The sequence below is a fragment of the Felis catus genome, chromosome E1 (genome assembly GCF_018350175.1).
Source record: "Felis catus isolate Fca126 chromosome E1, F.catus_Fca126_mat1.0, whole genome shotgun sequence".
In the NCBI taxonomy this organism is placed as follows: domain Eukaryota; kingdom Metazoa; phylum Chordata; class Mammalia; order Carnivora; family Felidae; genus Felis; species Felis catus.
The window spans coordinates 2,753,962-2,779,124 of record NC_058381.1 but is presented as its reverse complement, the minus strand read 5'-3'; the positions used below and the strand labels follow the sequence as shown (position 1 = coordinate 2,779,124).

General features: G+C 51.6%; 1 protein-coding gene across 12 annotated transcripts; it reads right to left on the bottom strand.

Annotated features, from left to right (window-relative positions):
• Positions 1 to 235: 235 nt before the first annotated feature.
• CNTROB (centrobin, centriole duplication and spindle assembly protein) lies at positions 236 to 25,023 on the bottom strand. 12 transcript variants are annotated; one of them, XM_045045388.1, is made up of 19 exons: positions 23,875 to 25,018; positions 22,827 to 22,911; positions 22,522 to 22,663; positions 21,898 to 22,054; positions 20,891 to 21,007; positions 20,566 to 20,682; positions 19,880 to 19,978; positions 18,453 to 18,689; positions 17,997 to 18,143; positions 5,910 to 6,043; positions 5,254 to 5,379; positions 4,942 to 5,104; positions 3,560 to 3,818; positions 2,181 to 2,335; positions 1,865 to 1,928; positions 1,564 to 1,749; positions 1,348 to 1,480; positions 1,017 to 1,069; positions 236 to 779 (listed from the first exon to the last, which is right to left on the bottom strand). In XM_045045388.1, exons 1-19 carry the CDS (start codon positions 24,154 to 24,156, stop codon positions 733 to 735), a joined length of 2,703 nt encoding a protein of 900 aa, XP_044901323.1. In that variant the 5' UTR covers positions 24,157 to 25,018; the 3' UTR covers positions 236 to 732. The 12 variants fall into 12 exon arrangements, 10 of the variants coding, with proteins under 10 accessions (XP_044901323.1, XP_044901321.1, XP_044901320.1 ...); XM_045045386.1 differs by having other exon boundaries at positions 997 to 1,069; positions 18,003 to 18,143; positions 23,875 to 25,013; XM_045045385.1 differs by having other exon boundaries at positions 997 to 1,069; positions 23,875 to 25,008.
• Positions 25,024 to 25,163: the final 140 nt, after the last annotated feature.

The following is a 25,163-nucleotide window of genomic DNA, read 5'->3' as shown; positions in this document are numbered from 1 at the left end:
GGTGCACGTACCTGTCGTTTCTTTTTCTTCAATATTGTTTCTTTGCTCGCTTTGGGGAGTACGAGGCGGCAGGTCTTGCAAGAGTGGCTTTTCCTTCCGGCCCGCGGTCTAGTCTGTAACCCGCCTCCTGGAGCCGGAGCGCACGGTCAGTCTGTACCCTGCTAACGCAGTCCGCAAGGGTCACGGCTCCTCAAAGCCAAAAGCCTCCCCACAAATCAAATTTTTACTCAAACTCTTCATACAATAACTTACTCTTTTATTAAAAGTTTGTCTGTTCTGATTATTAATACAAACTTGCTTTAGAAAATGTGGAAAATATAGAAATGTCTGAAGAAGAAAATTAGAATCATCCATAATTCCACTCCCAACCACAGCCAATCACCCTGTATGCTCCGCTCGTGACACGCCGGGCCTAAGCTCACTGAGTGTTCTCAAAGCCAGCCAGAGGCGGGCTTTCTTCGAAGCTTCGTGTCTTTTCCCCCGAAGAGAAAACAAACGTGTAACATGTAAAAAACATACTCAAATAGAATGAGGTTTCTTTACAAAGTAGCTTCTTATAAAATCTCCATTTTGTCAAATTCCGAGGAGTCAGAGACCCGAATACAGACTCTGGAACGTTTATTAGGAGAAGAGCAGACAGGGCGAGGGGCTCATCTCCAGATGCCTCCCCGACTCCTCGTGCTGCTGGGGGCCGGGTGCCCGCCCTTCCTGCGTGCGGGAGGCTTGTCCGTCCTAGGGGCTGCAGCAGCCAGGCGGCGAGGGAGAGCCTGGGAGGGGATCTGGGAGGGGAGGGAGGAGAGAAGGGGGTCAGCCTCCCCACCTCCCCAGAAAGGCACCGCGCATGGAGAGGGCCACAGTCAGCCAGCCAAGGGGAGACCACACACTACAGAAGACAGACGGAAACAGAGGTGAGGCAACAGACAAGGAGCCGGCCGGGGAGGAACCAGTCGGTGAGGGCCCTTGCACGCCCCTCGCCCCCGCCTCACTTTCCCTCACCTCTTTCCGGGGGATCTCACCCAAGCGGGAGTCCGTGTTCCTTCTGGGGACATTATCCCCTCGGCTGTCCGTCCTGCCACACAAACGGAGGGTGAGGACGGGGGCTCCCCGACATCGGAGGGAAAGCTATTCCCCAGTCTCTCGGGAAGAAGAACAAACAGTGGCGGGAGCAGCAAGTCGCAGAGGAAGAGAGGGGACGGCTGGGCCTCCGCTTGCCCGCCCCGGCTGCCCCAGAAGAGAACAGATGCCTCTCGGTGGACAGCACCCAACCCTCCCTCCCCTGCCTGGGCCGTCTCCCACGGGTCCAGGCTCCGTCCGTCCGACCCTCCTCCCCTCCCTCCAGGCTGGTACCTGCCGTGTTCCTGCCTCTTCAGGTAGAGCAGCAGGTCCTCAGCGGGCAGAGCCCCCCAGCCCCGAGCTTGGTACAGTCGTAGCAGCTGCGACACGTCCATCAGCTGCCGCGCGGGTGCGAGCCCGTCCCCACCTGAGGCGCAATGGTGACGCTCGTCATGCCAGGGCCCTCGCTCCGCCTCCCCAGGCCCCGCAGCCAGCACCTTCCCTCCTCACCTCCCGGCCGCTCATCACGCTCTGGGGAGCCCGCCCGGAGGCCGCTGCTCTGTGAATGGCTTGAGGGAAGCTCGTGAGCCCGGAAGAGACTGGACGCCATGGCCAGGGGCACTTTAGTCTTATGAACAGGGGGCGGGAGGTGTGGCACCTGTGGGGCCTCCTCCCAAGACGGGACAGTCAGGGGGCCTAGCGAAAGGCAAGAGGCGCAGGGCTCGGGAAACAGAGCAGGAGCCGAGAAAGCCCTATCGCCTCGCCTCCGTTAGGCTCTCGCACCTCCACGGCTCCCACCTTCCCCACTCACCAGACTTCGGGGGCAACAGCTCAACAGAGGGGGCCTCGCTGCTCTGCGGTACTATCTCCAGCAGCTGGGGGGACAAGACAGTGAGGCTCCCTGAGGACCAGTGAAGAAAGAGCCCTGGGAATGTGAGGGAGGCAGAGGGAAGAAAGGGCCAGGGATGGCCGCCTTCCAGAACTCAGGCGATGGGATTCTAGACAGACCGCGAGAGAAGCTGTCAGTCCCGAAAGGCGGCCGCAGCCACAGTCCTGGACTCCTGGAGGGGAGAGAGAATGAGGAAGGGGAGAAGGAAACGAGGTGGGATGGGTGGGCCCTCGCTTACCTGGTGCAAAAAATGTTTGAGGCCGTCCAGCTGGGAAGGGGGCTGCAGCCCCGGCTTTAGGAAGCCGTCCCCGTCGGATCCAGGATCTTCCTCAGGGAACGGCCGCTCTGGGCGGTGATCAGGGTGGAAGGCGCCAGCGGTAGAGAAAGCCCCGGCTGGAAAGCGAACCGGCCCAGCGTGTGTTGTGTGGGGAGGGGACTCCTCCACAAATCAACCCTCCAAATGCCCCCGAGGAAAGAGGCCCAGTAACGTTAAGAGGGCATCACAGCTGGGGGAGGACAACCAACGTTTAGAACAGCTGGAGAGAGAAGGTTGGGGGGTGACTGGCAGGTGGCACAGCTGAGTTCCACAAAGTGTGGACACAGGAGAGAGGTGTAGGGCTCAGGCTTGAAATAAATTAATCCCACCATCAACTCCTCGAAGTAGAGAAACCAATACTCAGAATGGCTCACATTTAACAGACATGTTCTGGTCCCCCTCACCAGAACACGCCCTCATTCTTTTTAATTATGGTTACACAATTTTTGGATTTAAAATCCTGATGTAACTCAGCCCTCATTCTTCACTCGACCTGGTGGTCGTGTTTGCACCACGCAGAGCGTCCCCATCCACCCAAGTCGCAGCTGACTGAGCCAGGGAGAGCCACATTCAAGGTCAGCCAGTCCAAGAAGTGGTCACCAACCCATCAGATCGCCTCTCCTTGAACTGGACCAAGAAACAGAGACACCGAGGTCTCTAGAAGGTTGTCTAGGGCCCCCCGGGTGGCTCAGTTGGTTGTGCCTGACTCTTGATATCGGCTCAGGTCATGATCTCATAGTTTGTGGGTTCGAGCCCCACGTCAGGATCTGTGCTGACAGTGCAGAGCCTGCTTTGGATTCTCTCTCTCGCTCTCTCTGACCTCCCCCCCCCCCACTCACTCACACGCATACGCACACACTCTATCTCCAAATAAACATTTAAAAATTAAAAAAAAAAAAAAAAAGATGGTCTAGAGTATCAGCTGGAGTATCAGCTGGTCAAACCCACATGCGAACCAACGTCATGAGAGCAAGACCTGAGAGAGAGTGCTGGTCTACCAGCGGAAGATGTGTGGGGGGAGGCAGAGTCAAGGGCCCGGATGGCCCCAAATCAGCCTGGAGGACGCCCCTGGTCCCAACGCCAGCTCTCCTGAAGTCCAGTGACATCCGATCCCCGCGAGTTCCCACTCCCTTTATTTGAGCCAACTTGAGTGGATTTCGGCTCCTTGCACCTTATGGTCCCCGAGACATCTGGGGAACCAAGCACTCAAGCCCCGCCCAGACAGACAGGGAGCTGGGTCAGAGGAGCCAGTCAGGCAGTGCATGTACAGGGGGCACCCCAGTGACTCTGTCCCCCATTACCAGAGGTAACAGACGAAGTGAGGCCCGGCTTTGGCTCCAGGGGCTGGAAGGAATGCTGGCTCTGGAAAGGGGGGCCCAGCAGGGGGCTCAGGTCTGGGGAGGGGCTGCGGAGAACCCGCGGTGGCTGTTCTGCCCCAGCTTCCCGGCTCTGCTGCAACACGGGCTTCAGGGCCACGGCCACGGGAGGCCGAGTCCAGAGCCTCCTCTCGCCCTTCTCTGGCTCCTGAGGCCCAGGGCTGGAGGGGCTGGTGGTGGGGACCTGGGCACAAGACAGACACAGAACAAGGATCAACGCCCTGTGCATTTAAGGAGACAAGATGTGGCCCAGACGCTTTGATTACAAACTTAAGATTCCAAATAAGAGGAGGTTTGGTAATGTCTATCAAATTTCTATCAAAGTTAAAAATGTGTATTTTCGACCTTAAACTTCCATTTCTAGAGACTTTAGAGAGATGCCTGCACAAAGGCATGGATGAACGGTATTTGAGAACTGCTGAGTAGAAACAATACAGGAAATGACTTTGATGTTCACGACAAACACGTGGTCAAATGAAAAGTCGCACAGCCACGTGGGGAAGGCCCCCCCACTGAGGGCGGGGTGTGCACACAAGTCAGGAGCAGAGGCTGCTTCTGGGGAGAGCGGAGCGTGCCCAGAGACCACGGTGCAGGGCAGGATGGAGATTACGTTTCACCGTGCACCTCCTTGAACTGTTTGGATTTGTTTTTACCATGTGCATATTATTGTCTATTCCAAAAAATATTTTCGCTTAAAGATAAAAATCTCGTAATTATGAGAAGGAAGTAGGAGATGCCAACATAAGAAGGGTTGGGGTGAGGGGCGCCTGGGTGACTCCGTCGGTTAAGCGTCTGATTTCGGCTCAGGTCATGATCTCACGGTTTGTGAGTTCGAGCCCCATGTCAGGCTCTGTGCTGACAGCTTGGAGCCTGGAGCCTGCTTCGGATTCTCCCTCTCTCTGCCCCCCTCCCCTGCTCACACTCTCTCTCTCAAAAATAAATAAACATTAAAAAAAATTTAAAAAAACAAAAAAAGAAAAGAAAGAAGGGCTGGGGTGAGACCCCCCCCCTCCCCTACTCTGGGGCAAGACTGGGCGACAATTCTCGGCCCTTCGCGTCATAACTCAGCGGCCACCCGGCAGGACTGGTAGCAGGTACCACTCACCCTCCCCCCGCCCCCCCCCCCCCGCCGGGCTGGGGGGAGACAGCCGTGCCCAAGGCGAGGGGCCAGTAGGGGCGAGCCGTGACCGTGGCAAAAAGACCTCTGAGGAGGCAGTTCCTCTTCGAGAAGGTACACAGGCGGGTCCCCCTCCCCCCAGGCAGGCCCTAGGACAGAACTTAGCAGCGGGAGGGCGGGCCGTGCCTACCGGGAGGTCCGGGGGCAGGGTGGTGGCGCCGAGCAGCTGGCTGGCCTCTGCCCAGTGGGCCTGCAGCATGGCCTGGAGCCGCTCCACCAGCTCAGCGCGCTGCTCCTCCAGCCGCCGCTGGCCGCTCTGCAGCTCCCGCACCCGCGCCTGCTCCCGGGCCAGCCTGACGAGAGACGGGACGGGGGGCGCGCGGCCTCTGAGACGGCAGGCCAGGCGGCGGGGGTCCGGTGGCGGTGGCGGCGCGCACAGGCCTGCAGGGGCGGGGCGGGGGGAGCGGGCTCCGGGCTGGCAGGGACCCGGCGGGGACGGTACCTGAGCTCGTAGTCCTGCGCCACCTGCTGCTGCCTCTCCTCGCGCTCCTCCATTTCCACCTTGAACTGAGCCAGCTGGGCGGACAGCTCCTGCTGGTGCTGTCCACTCAGGTCCTGCAGCTGCTTCCTGGGGGGACGAGGGGGAGGAAGGAGGACCGAGTCTGGAGACGAACGCCATCAAGGGAGAAAAGGCGGAAGGCGTGCGTGTGACAGACCGAGAGCCGGCCGGCCCGGCCGAGGCATGGTGGGTTCGGGAAAGAGGGAAGGACAGAGCTGGCGTGTTGGGACGGGGACCCCGGGAGCAGACGCCGCGGCGAAGATTTACGGGACGGTGATTCACTGAAGAGGCATTTCCAGAAAAATCCAGGAGGGGAGAAGGGATCTGGCACAGGAGGAGGTTCGAGGCCTCGGGGCAGCTCTGGAGACGGCACAGGTCACAGCTCGGCACCGTCCCCACCAAGGCCAGGGGGCTGGAGATCTGTCGCACCCGTCAGTTATGGGCCCCCGCGCCCTCCCCGCACACCCGACGGCAGCTCTGCCCCGGACACACGCGGTCCGGGCCCGATGGCAGCCAGCAGGCTGGGAGCCAGCAGAGGGACCGCAGGGGATATGGACGTGTGACGTCGCCCACCAGGGGACCCGGTGAGGGCCACGCACCTGTGATGTTCCCGCAGCGAGGCCACCTGCCGCAGGCTGCTCTCCTGGGCCTGAGCCAGCCGCTCTGTCACCTGCTGCTCCAGCCGCACGGCCAGGTCCGACTCCAGCTGGACCCGCTGGCTCTCGTACCGGGCCTGGTGGTGAAGGAGGGTGAGGCAAGGGCTCGGTTCCCGGGACGGAGGGCGCCAGGCGACAGAAAGCCCACCGACCGGCACCCCCCCCCACATGCCTAAGGGCCAAAGAACAAGACTTCTGTCACGAGGACTCAAAGAGGACCCCTCTCCTCCCGGAGCCACGAGGTCCTCCCACACCACGCACGTGGCACACACAAGTCAAGAGGGCCGTGGGCAGAAAAATCTACACGTAGCGAAAAGAAAGGTCGGGCAGGATGACGAGACCTCTCATGTGTCTGAGGCGGCCCAGGGCCTGACGCTCAGCGGGCGCCCGGCAGAAGGCACCGTCCCCTCCTCCTAAAGCACAATCAGGCTGCGGCGTGGTCTCTGGTTTGTCACCTCACAGTCCTCCTCCCGCTCGCTGAAACCTCGTTTCCGCTCACAGCCGTTCCGAAGTCCCACAGAGGTTGGGTCTCAGCCCATCCGGTGATATCTCTGGAACACCTACCACCCACGTCCACCTTTCCTTCCGAAGCCACGCTCCCGACGCCACAGCTCCGTGACCCCGTTCTGACTGCTCCTCGGCCCCAGCTGCCCAGAAAGGTCCTCAGTCTTCTTCCTGACCACACAGCAGCTGACGCTCCGGGTCACATGTCAATAATAAACACGTGGCCTCTAGGCCATATTTTTTGCTACTGTTTCTACCCTAAGACACTTCCTAATCTGTCTTGGGCCTTTCTTCCAGGCTTTAAGCCCACTCACACAGAGGCCCACTGAATACGTGTATTTGGATACACCCCAAATAAAACATCCGAAATGTAGCTCGTTTGGTTTTCCGCTCTCAGTCCTTTCCCTCCTAGGATGTATTTCGTGCCGTAGTTCGTGGCACGGCTCTCCACCGAAACAACCAAGCCATCTCAACCCAGAGTCATCCCGGACCCCTTCCTGCTTCTTTCCGCCTCCAACCGGCTCATTCCATTCTACTTCCTAAACGCTAGCAAATTTACTCCTCACTCGCTACTACGGTAATTCAGTATGATTTCACGTCTCGCTGATCTCCTCACGTCTATTCTACCCTCCACCCTCAGTCACGTCGGCCCCAGCAGATCTCCCACTTTGTGCCTGAGTGAATATTCTAGAATACAGACGGGCTCAATTTATCTCCTTGTTTGAAACCGTCCAAATGCCCCCCACGGCCTGGAGAATAAAGTTCTGGCTGCTTGAAATGGCTTACACGGCCCTTCGTGTCTTCCTGACGCCCACCCACCTCCCCTCTCCCAGACGGTTTCCAATTCTGCATCAACCCTTCGCAACAACACACGTTCTTTTCTGTGTTTAGTTTTTAAAAATTGTGGGGAAGAAAGCCCCACATCGTATAAAACTTACCTTCTTACAAGCTGATTTTTATTTTTGTTTTAGAGAGAGACAAAGCGAGTGCAAGAAGGGGAGAGGGACAGAATCTCGAGCAGGCTTCACGCTCGGCGCGGAGCCTGACTCAGGGCTCGATCCCACAACCCTGAGACCACGACCTGAGCCAAAATCAAGAGTCGGACGCCCAACCGACTGAGCCACCCAGGTGCCCCCCTAAATTCTTCTATTGGACAATTTGATATATACTGCCTGTGGGCCGACAATTCCACCTTAAGGAATCTATCCTCCAGAAGGGGTGCCAAACATCTACTTGCAATAATGTTCACTGCAGTGCTGCTCTTAATAGTGAAAACACCAGAGTCAATGTAGGCTTCTCGGAGAAAGGAAAATGCTTAAGAAAACTATGATTCACCCATTCATTGAGACGTTATAAAACTCGTAAAAATCAGTGTCTATCTATCTGTACTAACATATTCCCTCATGTCTACAACAAGCTCTCCAGTGCTGGGGTGGAGGAAGGGAGAGAGAGGGACAGTGAACCAGACAACAGACAAACATCGTAAAAGGTCAATGGGTGAATCTAGTGCCACTCGTTATACCATTCACGCAACATTTCGTTGAGACAGAAATATTCCAAAACAAAAAGCTGTGTGGAATACGCATACGAAATTTATTAAAAAGACCATGCTCTCTAATCACAAAGTTAAGCTATAAATCAACAATAAAATATAAAAAGAAAAAGCCTGTATGTTTGGAAATAACCCAGGAGGTCAAAAATCAATCATATTTAAAAATCTGAATATCATTCAGAACCAAACGGTAAGGAAAATACCATGTAGGATAAGTTGTAGGATGCACTTAAATGAATACTCATAGAGAAATTTAGAAAAGACTGGAAAAGAATAAGCAAGCATCCATCTTAACAAGATTTTTAAAACAACAACAGAATAAAACCAAAGAAAAAAGTTAATTCTCTGAAAACTCATTCAATTCAACTACAACAAAGATGATTTTAAAAAGAAAGGATGAGAGAAATGACACAAGAGAGCAGCATCAGGAAAGAAAGAGTAGAAAAGATGCCAAGGACGTTAAAAAAATAAAATTAAGTACAACTTTAAGTCGATAAATTAGAAAGTTTAGACTAGATGGATATACAGAAAGAGAAACCCAAAAATAATTCAGGAAATAGAAAGCCTAAATATTTCCATAAACGTTAAAGAAACGACATTGGCCGTCAAATATCAAATATTCAGGAAACACCTATGAGGGCAGCCGGCTGGCTCAGTTGGTTGGGCATCTGACTTCAGCTCAGGTCATGATCTCACGGTCTGTGAGTTCGAGCCCCACGTCGGGCTCTGTGTGGACAGCTCAGAGCCTGGAGCCTGCTTCAGATTCTGTGTGTGTCTCTCTCTCTGCCCCTCCCCTGCTTGCATTCTGTCTGTCTCTGTCTCTCAAAAATAAGCACTAAAAAAAAAAATTTTTTTTAATGTGTAAGAATTTACAAACAGCGGCACCTGGGTGGCTCAGTCAGTTGAACATCCAACTTCAGCTCAGGTCATGATCTCAGGGTTCGTGGATTCGAGCCCTGTGTGGGGCTCTGTGCTGACAGCTCAGAACCTAGAACATGCTTTGGATTCTATGTCTCCCTCTCTCTCTGCCCCTCCCCCAAACATGCTCTGTCACTCTCTCAAAAGTAAATAAACATTAAAAAAAGAAGAAAAGAAACACATATGAAATCCAACCTTACAAGCTACTTTAGAGTACAAGACAAGCATGAGATCTTCACATTCCTAATACTGGCAGGGGAAGTTGTTCAAGAGAGTGTGTGTGTATATGTATGTATACTCTCACACACACACACACACACAGATATACATATACATATATATACATATATATGTACATATTCACACGTATACATATATATGTATACGGGTACATGTATCTGTATATATACATATACATGTGTGTACATATATGTGTGTGTATGAATATGTATGTATGTGTGTGTATGTATATATAAAAAGCACCAAAGATGTACCAGCATGGAATTACTAGGCCAAAGCAAAGGGAAATGGGCGCCTAGCCAGGTTAGCCAGCAGGGTAGACAGTCACTTTTGCCCTGGAGGTATCTGCCTATCTGGTCTGGACTGTCTTTCAAGAGCACGTGAACAGAAATCAAAAGCCAAGGCCCATATAAGTTGATATCTAAGTGGAGACCCTCCCCACAATAAATTGAGACTCTAGTATGTATCATCCTCAGGATGAAGGTGAACAGAAGTGGAACAGCCTGTATGAAAGTAAAGCTCAGCTTTAATCATAGAGCAATCCCAACCTTTAAAATGTGGTTTAAATCCTGGTTTTGTAGTGTCTTTCAGGTAGAAGCAAATGCAAATCTTCACTGCAGGCCTCAACTTACCCCCACAATCTTTCAAATACAAAGTTCCAACATACGATCAGAAATAAAGAGAACCCAGGGCACCTGGATGGCTCAGTTGGTAGAGGGTTCATCTCTTGATCTCAGGGTCATGAGTTCAAGCTCCACACTGGGTGTGGAGCCTACTTAAAATTAAACCAAAAATGGAAGGAAGGAAGGAAGGAAGGAAGGAAGGAAGGAAGGAAGGAAGGAAGGAAGGAAGGAAGGAAGGGGAAAAAGAAAAAGGACCCGAGGAAATTCCATGGGAACCAGCAAGAACAAGAAACAACAGAAAAGGATCCTCAAACATTTCAGATACTGAAATTATTATCTACAGATAACAAAACTATTTAAAGTAATCAAAGACAAATGTGAAAATATCAGAAACCAAGAAACTATGAAACAGTAAAATTTGAAGATAAAAAGAGAACTTTGTAAAATGAAAAAGTACGATACATACAATTAAAACCTCAGTCAGTAAATTAGACAAGGTTGAACAGAGAATTAGTGAACTGGAAGATAGGAAATTATCCAGAGTGAGCATGAGACACAAAAGATGGGAAATATAAACCGAACAACAAGATCTAGAAGAAGAGCTAAGGTACATTAGGTTTAATCAGGTTCCAGAAACAGATGGCAGAGACAATGGAGCAGGGGCAATGCAAAGATAATGACTGAGAATTTTCCAGAACTGATGAAAGACACCATACTGATTCAAGAAGCCAAATGAAGCCCTAAAAAGATGCATATATGTATATATGTGTGTGTGTGTGTGTGTGTGTGTGTGTGTGTGTGTGTGTGTATATATATGTATATATATATACATATATATATATATATATAGGTATGTATATATATGCATGCACCCAGGTAAAACATAAAAACTACAAAGAGAAAATTTTAAAAGCAACAGTGGTCAACTGGTAGCTGACTTCTCAACAGCAATAATGAAAGTCAGGATGGTATTTTCTATATGTTGAAATAACTACCAACCTAGAATTCTACATCCAGGAATTCCTTCAAAAATGAACGTGAAATAAAGACGTTTTCAAACTAAAATAACTAACCGAAAACACACACATACACATACACACGAGAGATTTTTTCCACCAAGAAAAAGATCCAGATAGGAGGTCCGAGTTCAAAGAAAGTTAGAACAGCAAAGAAAATAGTAAATAACATGAACCCCTCTAAATGACTGTTGACTTTAGAGAACATTAATAATGTTGTATGGTGTTTTTTTTTTACTTGAAACAGAATTTAAAACCAGTGATGTCCCAGAAAACAGCAGGGTAGGAAAATGCAGGGGTCGGTCCTTCCGCTGAAACATCTTCAATAAGCTGAGGAAAAAAAAATGATCAAAATCCACTATTTGGGAATTCTGGAGCCAGATCAGACACTTACGCAACCAGGAGAGTGCTTGACGAAAGCAGAGGCTGCTGAACTCTGGTACCAGAGCTGATATGCCAACCTGCTACCATCCCCCAGCGCTCAGCCCCTCCGCAGCCAGGGAAACTGTAGTCCGGGAAACTAGAGTGGCTGGCTGAAGCGCCGGGGGGGGGGGGGGGGGGGGGTGAGTAAGGACCCTGTCCTCCAAAAACGTGGGGTTGTGTGTTTTGATCAGTTTGACGGCTCCCTGAGGAACCAGACCAAACAAACACCTTTCTTTTGCGTGCCTTGGGCTGCAGAGGCCTCCCTGGTGGCATCAATTATAAGACTCAAAGAGGGGCGCCTGGGTGGCTCAGTCAGTTAAGCGTCCAACTTCGGCTCAGTGATCTCACAGTTCATGAGTTCAAGCTCCGAGTCGGGATCTGTGCTGACAGCTGGAGCCCGGAGCCTGCTTCAGATTCTGTGTCTCCCTCTCTGCCCCTCCCCGCCCCAATAAATAAACGTTAAAAAGTTTTTAAAAAAAAAATTTAAAGAGACGTATATACTTATTTGGGAGAGGAATCCAGACATTTAAGAAAATCTGTCAAGTCACAGGCTAATCACACAGATAACAGAATTGTCAGTCACCACACACAACAAGAAATACAGACTTTGCAAAAATAATTTGAAAAAGTCACTAAACAAATGGACGGCTGTAGCCATCAAAAGAAATCCAGGGAGAGAGAGAATATGACTTCCATAATTACATTATAATATTCAAAATGTCTAGTTCTTGGGGCGCCTGGGTGGCTCAGTCGGTTGAGCCTCCGACTACGGCGCAGGTTATGATCTCACGGTCAGTGGGTTCAAGCCCCGCACTGGGCTCTGTCCTGACAGCTCAGAGCCTGGAGGCTGGTTCAGCTTCCGTGTCTCCCTCTCTCTCTGCCCCTCCCCCACTCATGCTCGGTTTCTCTCTCTCCTTCAAAAATAAAAACATTAAAAAAAAAAGTCTAGGTCTCAACAACAAATTACAAGATGTAGAAAGAAACAGGAAAATATGACTCATTCAAAGGAAAAAAAGAATTAGAGGCATCTGGCTGCTCAGTTGGTAGAGGAGGTAACTTTTTCTTTTTATTTATTTTGAGAGAGAGGGAGAGTGCACACAGGTGGGACAAGGGGAGAGAGAGAGAGAGAGAGAGAGAGAGAGAGAGAGAGAGAGAATCTCAAGCAGGCTCCATGCTGTCAGTGCAGAGCCCAATGCAGGGCTCAAACCCACGAACAATGAGATCATGACCCGAGCCAAAGTCAGGCGCTTAACCGACTGAGCCACCCAAGGTACCCTGAGCATGCGACTCTTGATCTCAGGGTTGTGAGTTTGAGCCCCATGTTGGGTGTGGAGATTGCTTAAAAATAAAAATTTTAAAAATAAAACACAAAAGAAGAAGAGACTCTGACAGGAACATTTCCTGGAGAAGCCCAGACACTGGAATTATTAATCAAAGACATTAAGTCAACAGTCTTAAATATGCTCCATGAACTATTTGGACAACTGAAATCGGAATGATATTGGAGCAAATAGAAAACCTCACTAAAAAGACATAAGTTATAAAAAAGAACCAAACAGAAACCCGGGGAGCTGCGAAGTACAACTGATGATACGAAAATTTCCTTAGATGCCACTACATACGCTTACTGAAATGACCAACACCCACTGAGCACAACCTATGCTGGAGAGAGTGTGGAGCAGCAGGAACGCTCACTCAGTGCGAGGGCAAAAGGGTACCACCCCTCCGGAGACAGTGCGGTGGTCTCTTACATACTCTTAGTGTATGATGTAGCAACCACGGTCCTTGGGATTTACCCAGAGGAGCTAAAAACTTAGGTCCGTGTCCAAACCTGCACACGGATGTTTACAGCAGCTTTATTTTTTTTTTAATTTTTTTTAACGTTTTATTTATTTTTGAGAGAGACAGAGACAGAGTGTGAGCAGGGGGAGGGGCAGAGAGAGAGGGAGTCACAGAATCCGAAGCAGGCTCCAGGCTCCGAGCGGTCAGCACAGAGCCCGACGCGGGACTCAAACTCACGAACCGTGAGATCACGACCCGAGCCAAAGTCAGACACTTAACCGACTGAGCCACCCAGGCGCCCCCACAGCAGCTTTATTTATAACTGCCAGAAGTCAGAGGCGGTCAGATGTCCTCCAGCAGGTGCATGGATAAATGAGCTGTGGTCCAGCCAGACAGCGGAATATTATCCAGCACTAAAAAGGAACGAGCTCTCAAGCCTTGAAGAGACGCAGAGGAAACTTCAATGCAGAGCACTAAGTGAAGCCAGTCTGAAAAGGCTACAAGCTATTTGATTCCAACTGTATAGCATTCTGGGAAAGGCAAAACTATGGAGACAGTAAATAGGTCAGTGGTTGCCAGGGGTCGGACGGAAGACGGGATGAACAGGCAGTGCACAAAGGATTTTTAAGGCAGTGAAACTACCAACTACGATACTGTAAAGGTGGATACGTGTCATTACAAATTTGTCCAAACCTATAAAATGCACAACACCAAGAGAAAACCCTAATGTCAACTATGGACTCTGTGTGATAATGACGTGTCAGTGTAGATTCATGGATTGTAACAAACGCGCTACTCTAGCGGGGATGTTGACCACGTACAGACACAGCTATGTCCCTGCGGAGGTAGGGGGGATGTGGGAAGTCTCTGTGCCTTCTGCTCAACATTGCCCGGAACATACAACCGCTCTCAAAAATAAAAGCTATTAAAAATTCACTGAAGGGGCTCAATGGCCGATTTCAACAAGAAGAAGAAAGGGCCACTGAACTTGAGGATAAGCAGTTGAAGTTACCCAAACTAATGAGCAGAAAGAAAAAACAACTGAGAAAAATGAACAGAGCCTGAGGGACCCGAGGGACATCATGCCAACATCTGCAACAGCGACGTCCCAAGAATGATGAGAGAGAGGAAAGGGAACAGGAAAACATTTTTTTGAAGAAATGGCCAAAAACTTCCCAAATTTGATAACAGACGTAAACCCACCCACTCCAGAGACTCAACAGTCTCTAAGCACAATGAACTCAAAGAGATCTGCACTACCACACATCACAGTCATACTGTCAAGAGTCAAACAGAGAAAGTGCGAGAAGGACCTTGTCACTTACAAAAGCACTTCAGTAACACAGCTGAGGTCTTGTAAGAAGTGAGAGAGCCCAGAAGGTAGTGGAATGGCATATTTAAAATGCTGAAAGAAAATCACATCAACCGTCAACTAAAAAAAATCCTTCAAGGGGCTCCTGGGGGGCTCAGTCAGTTGAGCATCTTGACTCTTGCTATCGGCTCAGGTCACGATCCCAGGGTTGTGGGATCAAGCCCGGTGTCAGGCTCCACACTGAGTGTGGAGCCTGCTTGGGATTCTCTCTCTCTCTCTCTCTCTCTCTCTCTCCCTCTCTCTCTCTCTCTCTCTCTCCCCCTCTGCCCCCTTATCCCTGCTCGCTCACATGCTCTCTCCCCCTCTCTCTCCTAAGTAAACATTTTAAAAAATCCTTCAAGAATGAAGGAGAAATTAAGGCATTCTCAGATAAACAAAAGCTAAGAGCACTCATTACTAGCAAACCTGACCTATAGAAACATGCTGAAGGGAGTCCCGTAGACTAAAATGAAATGAAATTCAACAGTAACTTGAAGCCATATGAATAAAGAAAAGTGGTAAAGGTTACTACGTAGGTAAATGCAAAAGTCTGTATTACTGTACTTTCTTTGAAAAAAATGTTTTTTAATGTTTATTTTTGAGAGGGGGGGAGGGGCAGAGAGAGAAGGGGGGAGACACAGAATCTGAAGCAGGCTCCAGGCTCTGAGCTGTCAGCACAGAACCATGAACAGTGAGATCATGACCTGAGCCAAAGTCGGACACTTAACCGACTGAGCCATCCAGGCGCCCCGTGTATTACTATACTTTCAGTTTGGAACTTTTTCCCCCTATGTGATATAAAAGGCGGATGCATAAAACAGTAATTATAAATCTGTGTCAATAACACCACGAAAGCAGAGGGACACAGATGTGTAGCAACAGTGATCACTGACTCTGGAAACTAAAGCTAGTATTATTCAAACTGGGTTACTGTTAAGATGGTAATTGTAATCCCAAGGTAATCATTAAGAAAACTTCTAAAATGTACAGAAAAGGAAAAGTGAAGAGAATCAAAATGGTACACAAAATATCAATGTACCTTAGAAAGGCAGTAATGGGGGAATTGAAAAAACAAAAAACAAAAACCAAGCAGCACATACAGAAAACAAATAGTTAAATGGCAGATATAAGTGGTTCTTTTCCAGTAATTACTTCAAATGGAAATGGATTAAACTTTCCAATTAAAAGGCAGAAACTGGCAGAACGGATTAAAAAACAAAACGTAATCCACCCATATGTTGTCTGGATTACAAACTCACTTTAGATACAAAGACACAAAGAGGTTGTAAATAAAAAGATGAAAAAGATAGTCCATGCAAAGAGCAACCAAGTGAGCTAGGGTGGGGGCTATGTTATCATTAGACAAAAATTTAAGCCAAAAAAACAGTTACATCAAGAAGACATAACCATATAAACACATATACACTTAACAGAACCCCAAATTATATAAAGAAAAAATTGACAGACTTGATGGAAAACATGGACAGTTCTACAGTAATAGCTAGAAACGTCAACACCTCCCTTTCAATAATGGATAGAACAGAGGCACGTGGGTGGCTTAGTCAACTAAGAATCCAACTCTCGGGGCTCCTGGGTGGCTCAGTTGGTTAAGTGTCCAACTTCGGCTCAGGTCACGATCTCGCGGTCTGTACGTTCGAGCCCCACACCAAGCTCTGCACTGGTGGCTCGGAGCCCAGAGCCTGCTTCGGATTCTGTGTCTCCCTCCCTCTCTCTCTGCCCCTCCCCTGCTTGTGCTTGCTCGATCTCTCTCACACAAAAATAAATAAATAAACATTAAAAAAAAAAAAAAAGAATCCAACTCTTGATTTTGGCTCAGGTCATGATCTCATGGTTTGTGGGATTAAGCCCCACACCAGGCTCTGCGTGGAGCCTGCTTGGGATTCTGTCTCTCCCTCTCTCCGTTTCTCTCTCTCAAAACAAATAAATAAACCTAAAAAAAATGGATAGAAGAATATGAAATCAAGGGCTTGAATAGTACTAGAGCCAGGCACTATTCTGGGATTCAACAACAAAGAGACAAAAACCCTTGCCTTCAAAAAATACACAAGATTTTAAAGTACAGTATGTAGTGTATTAGAAGAAAGATCAAGCAGGGAAGGGGAACAGGATGGTGAGAGGTTGCACGTTTCACTCAGCGTGGTTGGGGAAGACCTCACTAACGAGACGACATCCGAGTGAAGAGTAGTTCTCCTGTCCCTCAACTATCACTTAGCATGCTACTTCGAGAATTGTGTGCCCGACAGACTCCCGCTCTAGCTGGCGAGCTCCTGTGGGCCCGGACTGCTCCCAGCTCCCAGCACGGAGCTTGCGCAGGGGCCATTCGGCAGGCTCAGTGAACACACACCTGCCAGGTCAGAAAGGTGACAGCAGCTTACAAACAGCTACAGAACGGAACTAACACCCTTGGTCGTTCATGACATTGGTTTCCATGCGGTCAGTCCGCCAACTCAAGCGGCTGGGTGCAAAGTGAAAGGAGTTTGTTTTTCCAAACACAGGTCTCGCTGACCGAGAAACTGGGTGTATCCCCTTAGGTCAACCGTTAATAAGGAAAACCCTGCAGACTGACCTGGTCTCAGATCCTCATTAATCTTCCCCTAACACACATTTTACACACACAGTGGTCCCCTCTCATCCATGGTTTCCCTTTCGGCGGTTTCAGTCACCGCGGTCGGGAAGCAGGTGATCCCCCTTCGGACAGTATCATCAGGTCAACAGAGGCCTCACACTATGTCACAACGCCTGTGCCATCCACCTCCTTCACCCCATCCCGGGGCATTTTGTCATTCCCCCATCCTCACAAGAAGGGTGAGGGGCGCCTGCGTGGCTCAGTTGGGTAAGCACCAACTTTGGCTCAGGTCACGATCTCGCAGTTCATGGGTTCGAGCCCCGCGTCGGGCTCTGTGCTGACAGCTCAGAGCCTGGAGCCTGTTTTGGATTCTGTGTCCCCCTCTCTCTCTGCCCCTCCCCTGCTTATGCTCTCTCAAAAGTAAACTTTTTTAAAAAATTAAAAAAAAAAAAAGGAGAAGGGTGAGTGCAGGACATTAAGATACTTTGAGAAAGTGAGAGACGACATTCACATGACTTTATTATAGTACGTACTTAGAAGTGTTCAATTTAAAAAAATTTTTTTTATTTTGGAGGGGCAGAGAGAGAGAATCCCAAGCAGGCTCCACACTGTCAGCCAGAGCCCGAGTCGGGGCTCGAACTCCCCGAACCCCAAGATCCTGGCCTGAGCCAAAATCGAGAGTCAGACGCTCACCCGACTGAGCCGCCCGGGCGCCCCATGAGCATTCAACTTTATAATGAGTTACTGTTGTTCGTCTCTTACTGTGACTACTCTGTAAAGGAACTCCCGTCGCAGGTGCGCGTGGGCAAGAAACCCGGGGCACACACGGGCTTTAGTACCACCTGGGGTTCCAGGCACTGCATCCTGTGGTTGGGGGTGGGGGGAGCTGCTGTAAAAGCAGAAGCCGAGGTCAAAATTCTAGTTAAAACCGGGAGGAGCGTTCGCCAGGACTCCTCTTGGGAGTCGAGAGTCCCTGTGCCTCAGACCCTCCTCCCCTAAGCAGGAAACCCGCCCCAGACGCCCCGCCCCCTGACCTGTACCAGGCTCATCTCCAGCTGCAGCGCGTCCCTCTCCCTCCGGGCCGTGTCCAGCTCGCCCTCCAAGCGCCGCACCTCGGACTGCGCCAGCGCCAGCTGCTGCTGGGCCTCCCGCGCTGCCTGGGCCTCCCTCTGTGTGTTCCCCTGCGGGAGGACATCAGACCTAAGGACGCGCCGCGTGTCCCCGCGCCCCGTTACCCCTGGCCCCGCGTCAGCCTCCCCCCCCCTAAAACCCAAGCTGCTTCTCTCCCTTTCACATGTGACTACTTCCTCATCTGGTCCAGCTCACTCTTCTGCCCCAGCCCTTCGCGCCGGCCTAACACCCTCAGCCTTGTCCGCGGCGACAGCCCTGCGCTCTCCGTGCCAGTCCCCTACACGCCACGTTCCGACATCGCGTCTCGTTCCGCTCTCTTGCCCCGCACCTGCTCCCTCTTCCCCGCCTGCCACTCTTACCTTCTCCTGCTCCAGCTGGGCCTGCACGTCGTCCCGCAGCGCCCGGTGGCGCTCCTCCAGCTGGCGCTCCTGCTCGGCCCACGCCTGCCGTTCCCCTTCCAGGGCCACCTTCAGTGTCTCCAGCTGCCGGTGCTCACTGAGCTGCCCGGCCCGGGCCTCGTCCCGCTCTTCCTGCAGAGCCCGGCACCGCTGCTGTTCCAGCTCCAAGCTCAGGGTCAGAGCCTGCCTCTCCTCCTCCTACGGCCCCAGGGGAAACCAAGCTCCTTACGAGCCCGTCCGACGCCAGCAATCTGTCCCCTCACCCCACACAGAGGACCAGCGTCCTGAGAATTACGTCCACGAGAAACACAGCAGTTGGCCAGCCCACGGGATTAGGATATAGTAAATAAGAGCTTCTGTTCCGGAATTAGGTACATCTGGGTTCAAATCTGTCCCTTCCTATGCGTTCTGAGGCACGCGTCTCAATCTGCAAAACGGCATCATGCCAGGGTCTACCTCGCGAGGATTACGGTGCAAAGCGCACAGGAAGTAATTAGCACGGGGGCCTGGCACACAGTGAGCACTCCGTACACAACAGCCATCACTATCATCATCAAGAGAAGTTCCACGGAGACCAGAAAATCCAGCCCGCAAAGTCACGTCCTAGCCAACCAGCACCCATCACCCATACTGTTGGACAAAGCCTGTTAAGATGAGAAGTACCAAGGGCGCCTGGGTGGCTCGGTCGGTTAAGCGGCCGACTTCGGCTCAGGTCATGATCTCGCGGTCCAAGAGTTCGAGCCCGCGTCGGGCTCTGGGCTGACAGCTGGGAGCTCAGAGCCTGGAGCCTGTTTTGGATTCTTTGTCTCCCTCTCTCTCTGTCCCTCCCCCACTCGTGTTCTCTCTGTCTCTCTCACAAATAAAACATTAAAAAAAGTAATAAAAAAACTAAAAGATGACAAGTACCAGCCTGCACGTAGCAGGCACATGTCATGCACACGGTGAGTTCCAAACCTGGCTGCTCGTTCACGTGGGTAATCCTCTTGTCACTTCAGCAGTAAGAAACCTGACGGAGTCTTGTCCCACACCCGGCTTCGCCATGCCCTACACTACAGTTCCCAAGCCTGGCTGAACAAAATCAGCTAGGAAACTGCTGAAAACATTTAGGCTCCCAGCCCCACCATATGCCTACTGAATCAAAACCCCTGGCAGTGGGTCCCAGAAATCTACATTTTAAAGTAATCCCCCAGGTAATTCTAACGAGGAAATAATTTGCCGAGTCTCTTAAGCTGACTTGGTGGCAGAGCCCCGTTTGCAGAACAAGTGTTCTAAGATCAGTCTTTGGGAAACACTCCCCCAGTGCAGCTCCCACAACCCGCCAACGGCAAGCACCCCTCCAGAACTAATTAGCGGCTTCCACCGGAATCAACCCAGTCCAGCGTTCTCACCAGCGTCTCTCTTTCCCGTTGCTGCAGTCTGGCGCCTTCCTGCTCACGACTCAGGGCCTCCATGGCCTCAGAAAGGCTTTGCTCCAGGTGGGTTACTGTCTTTCAGGGACAGGGGGACACAAGACAGGGGAACTGACGAACTCATAGCTCAAAAAGCGTCAATGAGATAGACTTTAAAAGTAAGACCTGGGGCACCTGGGTGGCCCAGTCGGTTGGGCATCCGACTTCGGCTTGGGTCACGATCTCGCGGTTCATGGGTTCGAGCCCTGTGTCGGGCTCTGTGCTGACAGCTCAGAGCCTGGAGCCTGCTTCAGATTCTGTGTCTCCCTCTCTCTCTGCCCCTCCCCCGTTCATGCTCTGTCTCTCTCTGTCCCAAAAATAAATAAACGTTGAAAAAAAAAATAAAAAAAAAAATGAATAAACATTAAAAAAAAATTTAATAAAAAAAAGAAAAAGAAGACCTAACTAAATGACTTGGGGGCCAAAGAGAAGACCACAGGGTGTGGGGAAAGCCGGGAAGGCACAGATGAGGCAATTCTGACAGTAAAAATGGTGAAAACAGAGCAGGTCGGTTTCTGCAACCCTGGCTCAATCGGTCGGGAACCCTGCTTCGGAGCTACTTCAACCCCCTTCCACCTGCCAATCTGTGACCCCGGTTCTAATGCCATCTCATCCAGGTTGCCCACCTCCTGCTGCTTGCTTCTGGTGAGTTCGGCTGCCTGGCGTTCCTCCTGGAGCCCCCGAAGGACCTCTGCCCGCTCGGCTTCGTGCCGGTTCCAGCCCTCCACCACGCGGGCCAGGGTCTCAGGAGAGGAGAGTCAGATGGCATTCCAAAATCATTGTTTTGCCCTCTTTCTGCCCGCAGGAGCGGGGTCAACAGCCACCTTCTCCCAGGATCGGGAAATCCACACCGGGCCCCAGCTCCCAGAGTGAGCACAGAAATGCCGGCCGGCCACCCCGTTTACTCTTCCCCCCATGGAGAGCCCCGCCCGCATTCTGCTCCCCTGGCACCTTGTCCAACTGCTCGATCATAACATCTTTCTTGCGGTCGGCAGTCACAGCCACAGCTAACTGTTGCTGAAGCTCCAGCACTCGGGTCTGGAGGCTCTGAATATGGCGCTCGCAATGCTGGGAAGAAGGGTGACAAGTGGGGGTGACCGTCCCTAAGCTGACCAAAGCATCAAACTTCCCAGGTCTTCTCGGTGAAAACGGGCTGGACACAGGGAGCTTGGGTCCCCAGAACAGAGGAGGTTTGGAGAAGAAGACTCAGGAATTCTGGAGCAGGAAACTTGAAGCCTCCAACGCCTTCCCCTACCATCTCAGGAGACAGGGGCTTAGCTTCCAGGCTCTTCCCTTTCCTGGCTCTCCCGAGAAGAATTCCCATGAACCCTCTGGTAGCAGTGCGACAGCCCACACGGCAAAGAGTGGGAGGTCACTCCTGCCTCAAGAAGTTCATCGGGCACAGTGATGAAACACGGCAAAGACAGGAGAAAGCCTTTCATCCGTGCCCAGGTGACTTAAGATCAAGGAAGAGACAACACAACCAGTGATTCTGACGCCTCCTCTGCCTAGTCCCTCTCTCTGCCCACCTCAGAGAGGCTCGAGATAAAGCTTGCTAGGTCACCAATAACTGCAAAGCCTTCGCACAAGCTAGCGAGGCTTGTTCATTCGCCACGCGCTTATGGGACATTGCTTTGCTTTGCGTCAGACATGTTCTAGACCTTAGGAAGACAGGGCGGAACGAGATAAGGTATGGCCCTCGTGGAGCTTAGATTTCAGAGGGGAGAAATGAGATATATCGGGCTGTGGTAAGCAGCTATATGAAGGAAAGAACAGAGCAACCCGACTGAACGCCGGGAGGAGGAATGTGCCATTTTAGGTCAGATGGTCAAAGACGACCACCCTGAAGGGCCATTTGAGCAAAGTCTCGGCTTGCAGGCCCTTAACCCTCAGCCCCGTTCAGCACCCGGCCTATTTCTAATCGTTGCTGCTTTCAAAAGGAAGCCTCGGTAACTCACCTTGCGACGGGTATGCTCTGAATCCAGGGCATCCCTCAGGCCCTGGAAATCCGGGGGATTGAGCGGGGGTCCTGGCCGAAGACTGGCATAGCGGGGAAACAGCTCCTCCAGGGCTTGGGCCGAGCTGGACGGAGATAAGTCTTGCAGGGGCCGGGTGCTGAGCAAACCAGGTAGAGAATGTCAGGGTGGGGAAAGCTTTTGAGATCCCCTAGTCCAACTGTGACGTTTTACAAACGTGGAAACTGGAACTCAGAAAGGGCCAGAGACTTGCCCAAAGTCACGGAGCTAGACAGTGACAGGGCCCTCAACAGCACTTAGGTCCTGTGATTCACTCTCTAGCGCTCCTTCCTGCACACCACGCTCCCCGCAGTAACAGTCGTAGCAGAAACAAGCCAACTCTTCCGGGGGAAGAAGATACCTGGGAGAAAGCCAGGTACCAGGCAGGAGATGCCCAAGTTCCTGAAGTAAAGGAGTTAGAAGCCAGGAGAGAAAGGACGAAAACTGAAAGGTAAGGGACAAGCATCTTAGGTCCTTAAGAGGTTCAGAAGCAGGAAGGAGAGAATTATGGAACGGAACACTTGGCTTTCCAGGCAAGCAAGTGAGCAGAACCCAAGGGGGACTCACTTCAGCAAGGTGGCTGTGCTGTCACTGTCAAAGGAGTCCTCTTCTCGTCTCTCTGAGCCAGCACCTGGAGTGAGGGGGTCCCCTGCAGGCAGCCAGAGGGACCCCAGAGCCAGGGTCAGGTAAGACTTTGGAACAGGGACCACTTGAAGGAGAAGAGAGGAGACGGCCTTCCTTTCTACGGCACCCACCCCTCTGGCCCCTCTCCCAAAGAACCGGAGCCTCTCCTGAAACCTGAGTCTTCCTTTCTCCACCTTCTCCCGCCCCTTACGTCTGTGCACTTCTTCATGGTCAAGGGGTTTACTCACGATGGGCTGTATCACGGGAGGTCTGGAGCAAGCTCTGAAGTTGACCCCGAACACTTTCCATCTCAAAGATATGCTTCGAACCATCCTAGGGAAAAAAAAAAAAGGCAACCTGAAAATCAGATGCACGCTGAAAAACCTATGTTCGACCTACCGCCAGGGCAGATGGCATCCGGTACCCCCCCCCCGCCCCCCCGCCCTGCCAACCCAAGAATTTTTACTCCGGCACCTGGGAGAGCTAAGAAAAAACAGAACTGACTCAACTCAAACATCTGCAGAAGCCAGACAGGTAGTGGGAATGAATTAACTAGGCACATTAAGACAAGACTGGTGAGGACGCTTGTCAGCTAGAGAGCAAACCTCTTCTCCGAAGACCGTACAGTCCGTGGCGAGAGACCCACCTGGTCTGCAAATTGTTTACGACACTTTTTCTAGCCAACACGCGTTAACTACCCTTTCTGTAGCACGTGTGATTGATCAGGCTGTGTTTTAATGATTTAGATGCCAAACTTTACACCATACAATCAAAATAGCTTTGAGCTGGGAGGAGCTTAGCACGTTTTGCTGTCCTTATCCTCACTCTTAGTGCCCGGTGCCAATCAAAGCACAGTGCACGTGTCTCTGACCAAAAAACACTAGTTAAGTTTCATCATTTCCCCAAGTATGGTGTCCCTGGGCCACTCTCTGCCTCATAAACATTTGTTCCCAGGAACGAGCATAAAGGACTCTAGTTAAAAGCAATGTGAGGGGCGCCTGGGTGGCGCAGTCGGTTAAGCGTCCGACTTCAGCCAGGTCACGATCTCGCGGTCCGTGAGTTCGAGCCCCGCATCTGGGCTGATGGCTCAGAGCCTGGAGCCTGTTTCCGATTCTGTGTCTCCCTCTCTCTCTGCCCCTCCCCCGTTCACGCTCTGTCTCTCTCTGTCCCCCAAAAAAATAAACGTTGAAAAAAAAAAAGCAATGTGAAATCCAACAAGAGGGGTTCAAATCTCAGCAAAGCCATTTTTTTTTAACCACCTCCAATCCCAAGACCCTGGAGGTCCCCAAGACACACCTCTCTCACCTTTTTCTTCAAGTTGTTCTCCAATCCAACTGACAAGCTGCGACTCAGCTCTTGGGCCAAGCCATCTAACATCTCATGAGGAGGTGGGGAGGAGGAGGGCAGATACAGCTGGGCTCGGGCTGTGGCCTCTGCCTGGCGACTGAGGTGCAAAGAAGCATAGAGCTGGGAGGTCACCTCAGAGGACATTTGGTTCAGCCCAGGGGCTTCTGATGAATCACTCAGGAGATCCTCAGCCCGGAGGGGTGAACTGGGAACCGTAGCTGATGTCGCCATGGGTACAAGGAAGAGACAACTGCAGACAGTACAGCTGGGAACTTCTGGTCCTGCTGTAGGACAGGCCAGGGGGGAAAGTACACGGAAGAAGAAGATTTGGGAGAAAGGAGGAAGGCTCCAAGCCAAGGATCCTTGGTGACTAACGGTATGGAGGCTTTCTGGTTAGAGGAAAGGTTTCTGGCGGTTTCAGAGGCCATGGGAGAGGGCAAAAGCATTTCCTTCCACAGCTCCTGGGAACGGTGGAAAAGGAGGGTGCAGAGCAAGGAGTGGGTGGGGACAGAAGACGGAGGAGCGACAGCACCCCTGCAGTTCCCTGGAGGGCTGAAAGCTGTAGATCAACTTCTGGTACCGGCCATCACCGGTCAACTGAACTCAACGTGCAAACTGAAATGGGCGCAAACCCAATAAGGGCCTAACTTCCCTCCAGCCGCCTTATGTGCCCCTCACCTGGTCCCGGTCTCAGAGAGGCAGGAACCTCAGGCTCCCCACCAGCTCACACCCCTCCGCCATGCACCTGTTCCACCCACGGTCAACCCTCTTGTATATCCCCTCCGACCCCTTCTGGCAAGAAAACCATAGTAAGTTTCCCTAGCCTCCCTCCCTCCTCGCTCTCCCGAGAGAAACTTCGTAAACACTCGGTCACCTCCTCAGACGTCTCTAAAAGGAACGCCGCCCTCAAGCCTAGCCTGCGATCCTCTACCCCGACCACCCCTCGAGACTCCTCGCCACACCGCCGGACCTCAGCCCCCTCAGTTTGCCACGGTGTGGACAAGGGGCTGTCCCCCTCCCCTGAGCCCCGGTCCGGGAGACCAAGGACGCCTCCACACCCACCCTCACCGCCCTCCCTGCGCTCAAAACCGTTGGCAGCCTCCCGCCCACCGTCCGCAGCCCCGCCTCGCACGGCTTGATGACGTCACCAGCCCAGAGCTCTTCCTCGCAGCGGCTCGGACGGCTTCTGGAGCCCGGGAGCCCAAGACGCGCGTGCGCGGCTCCCGCGGCACGGATTG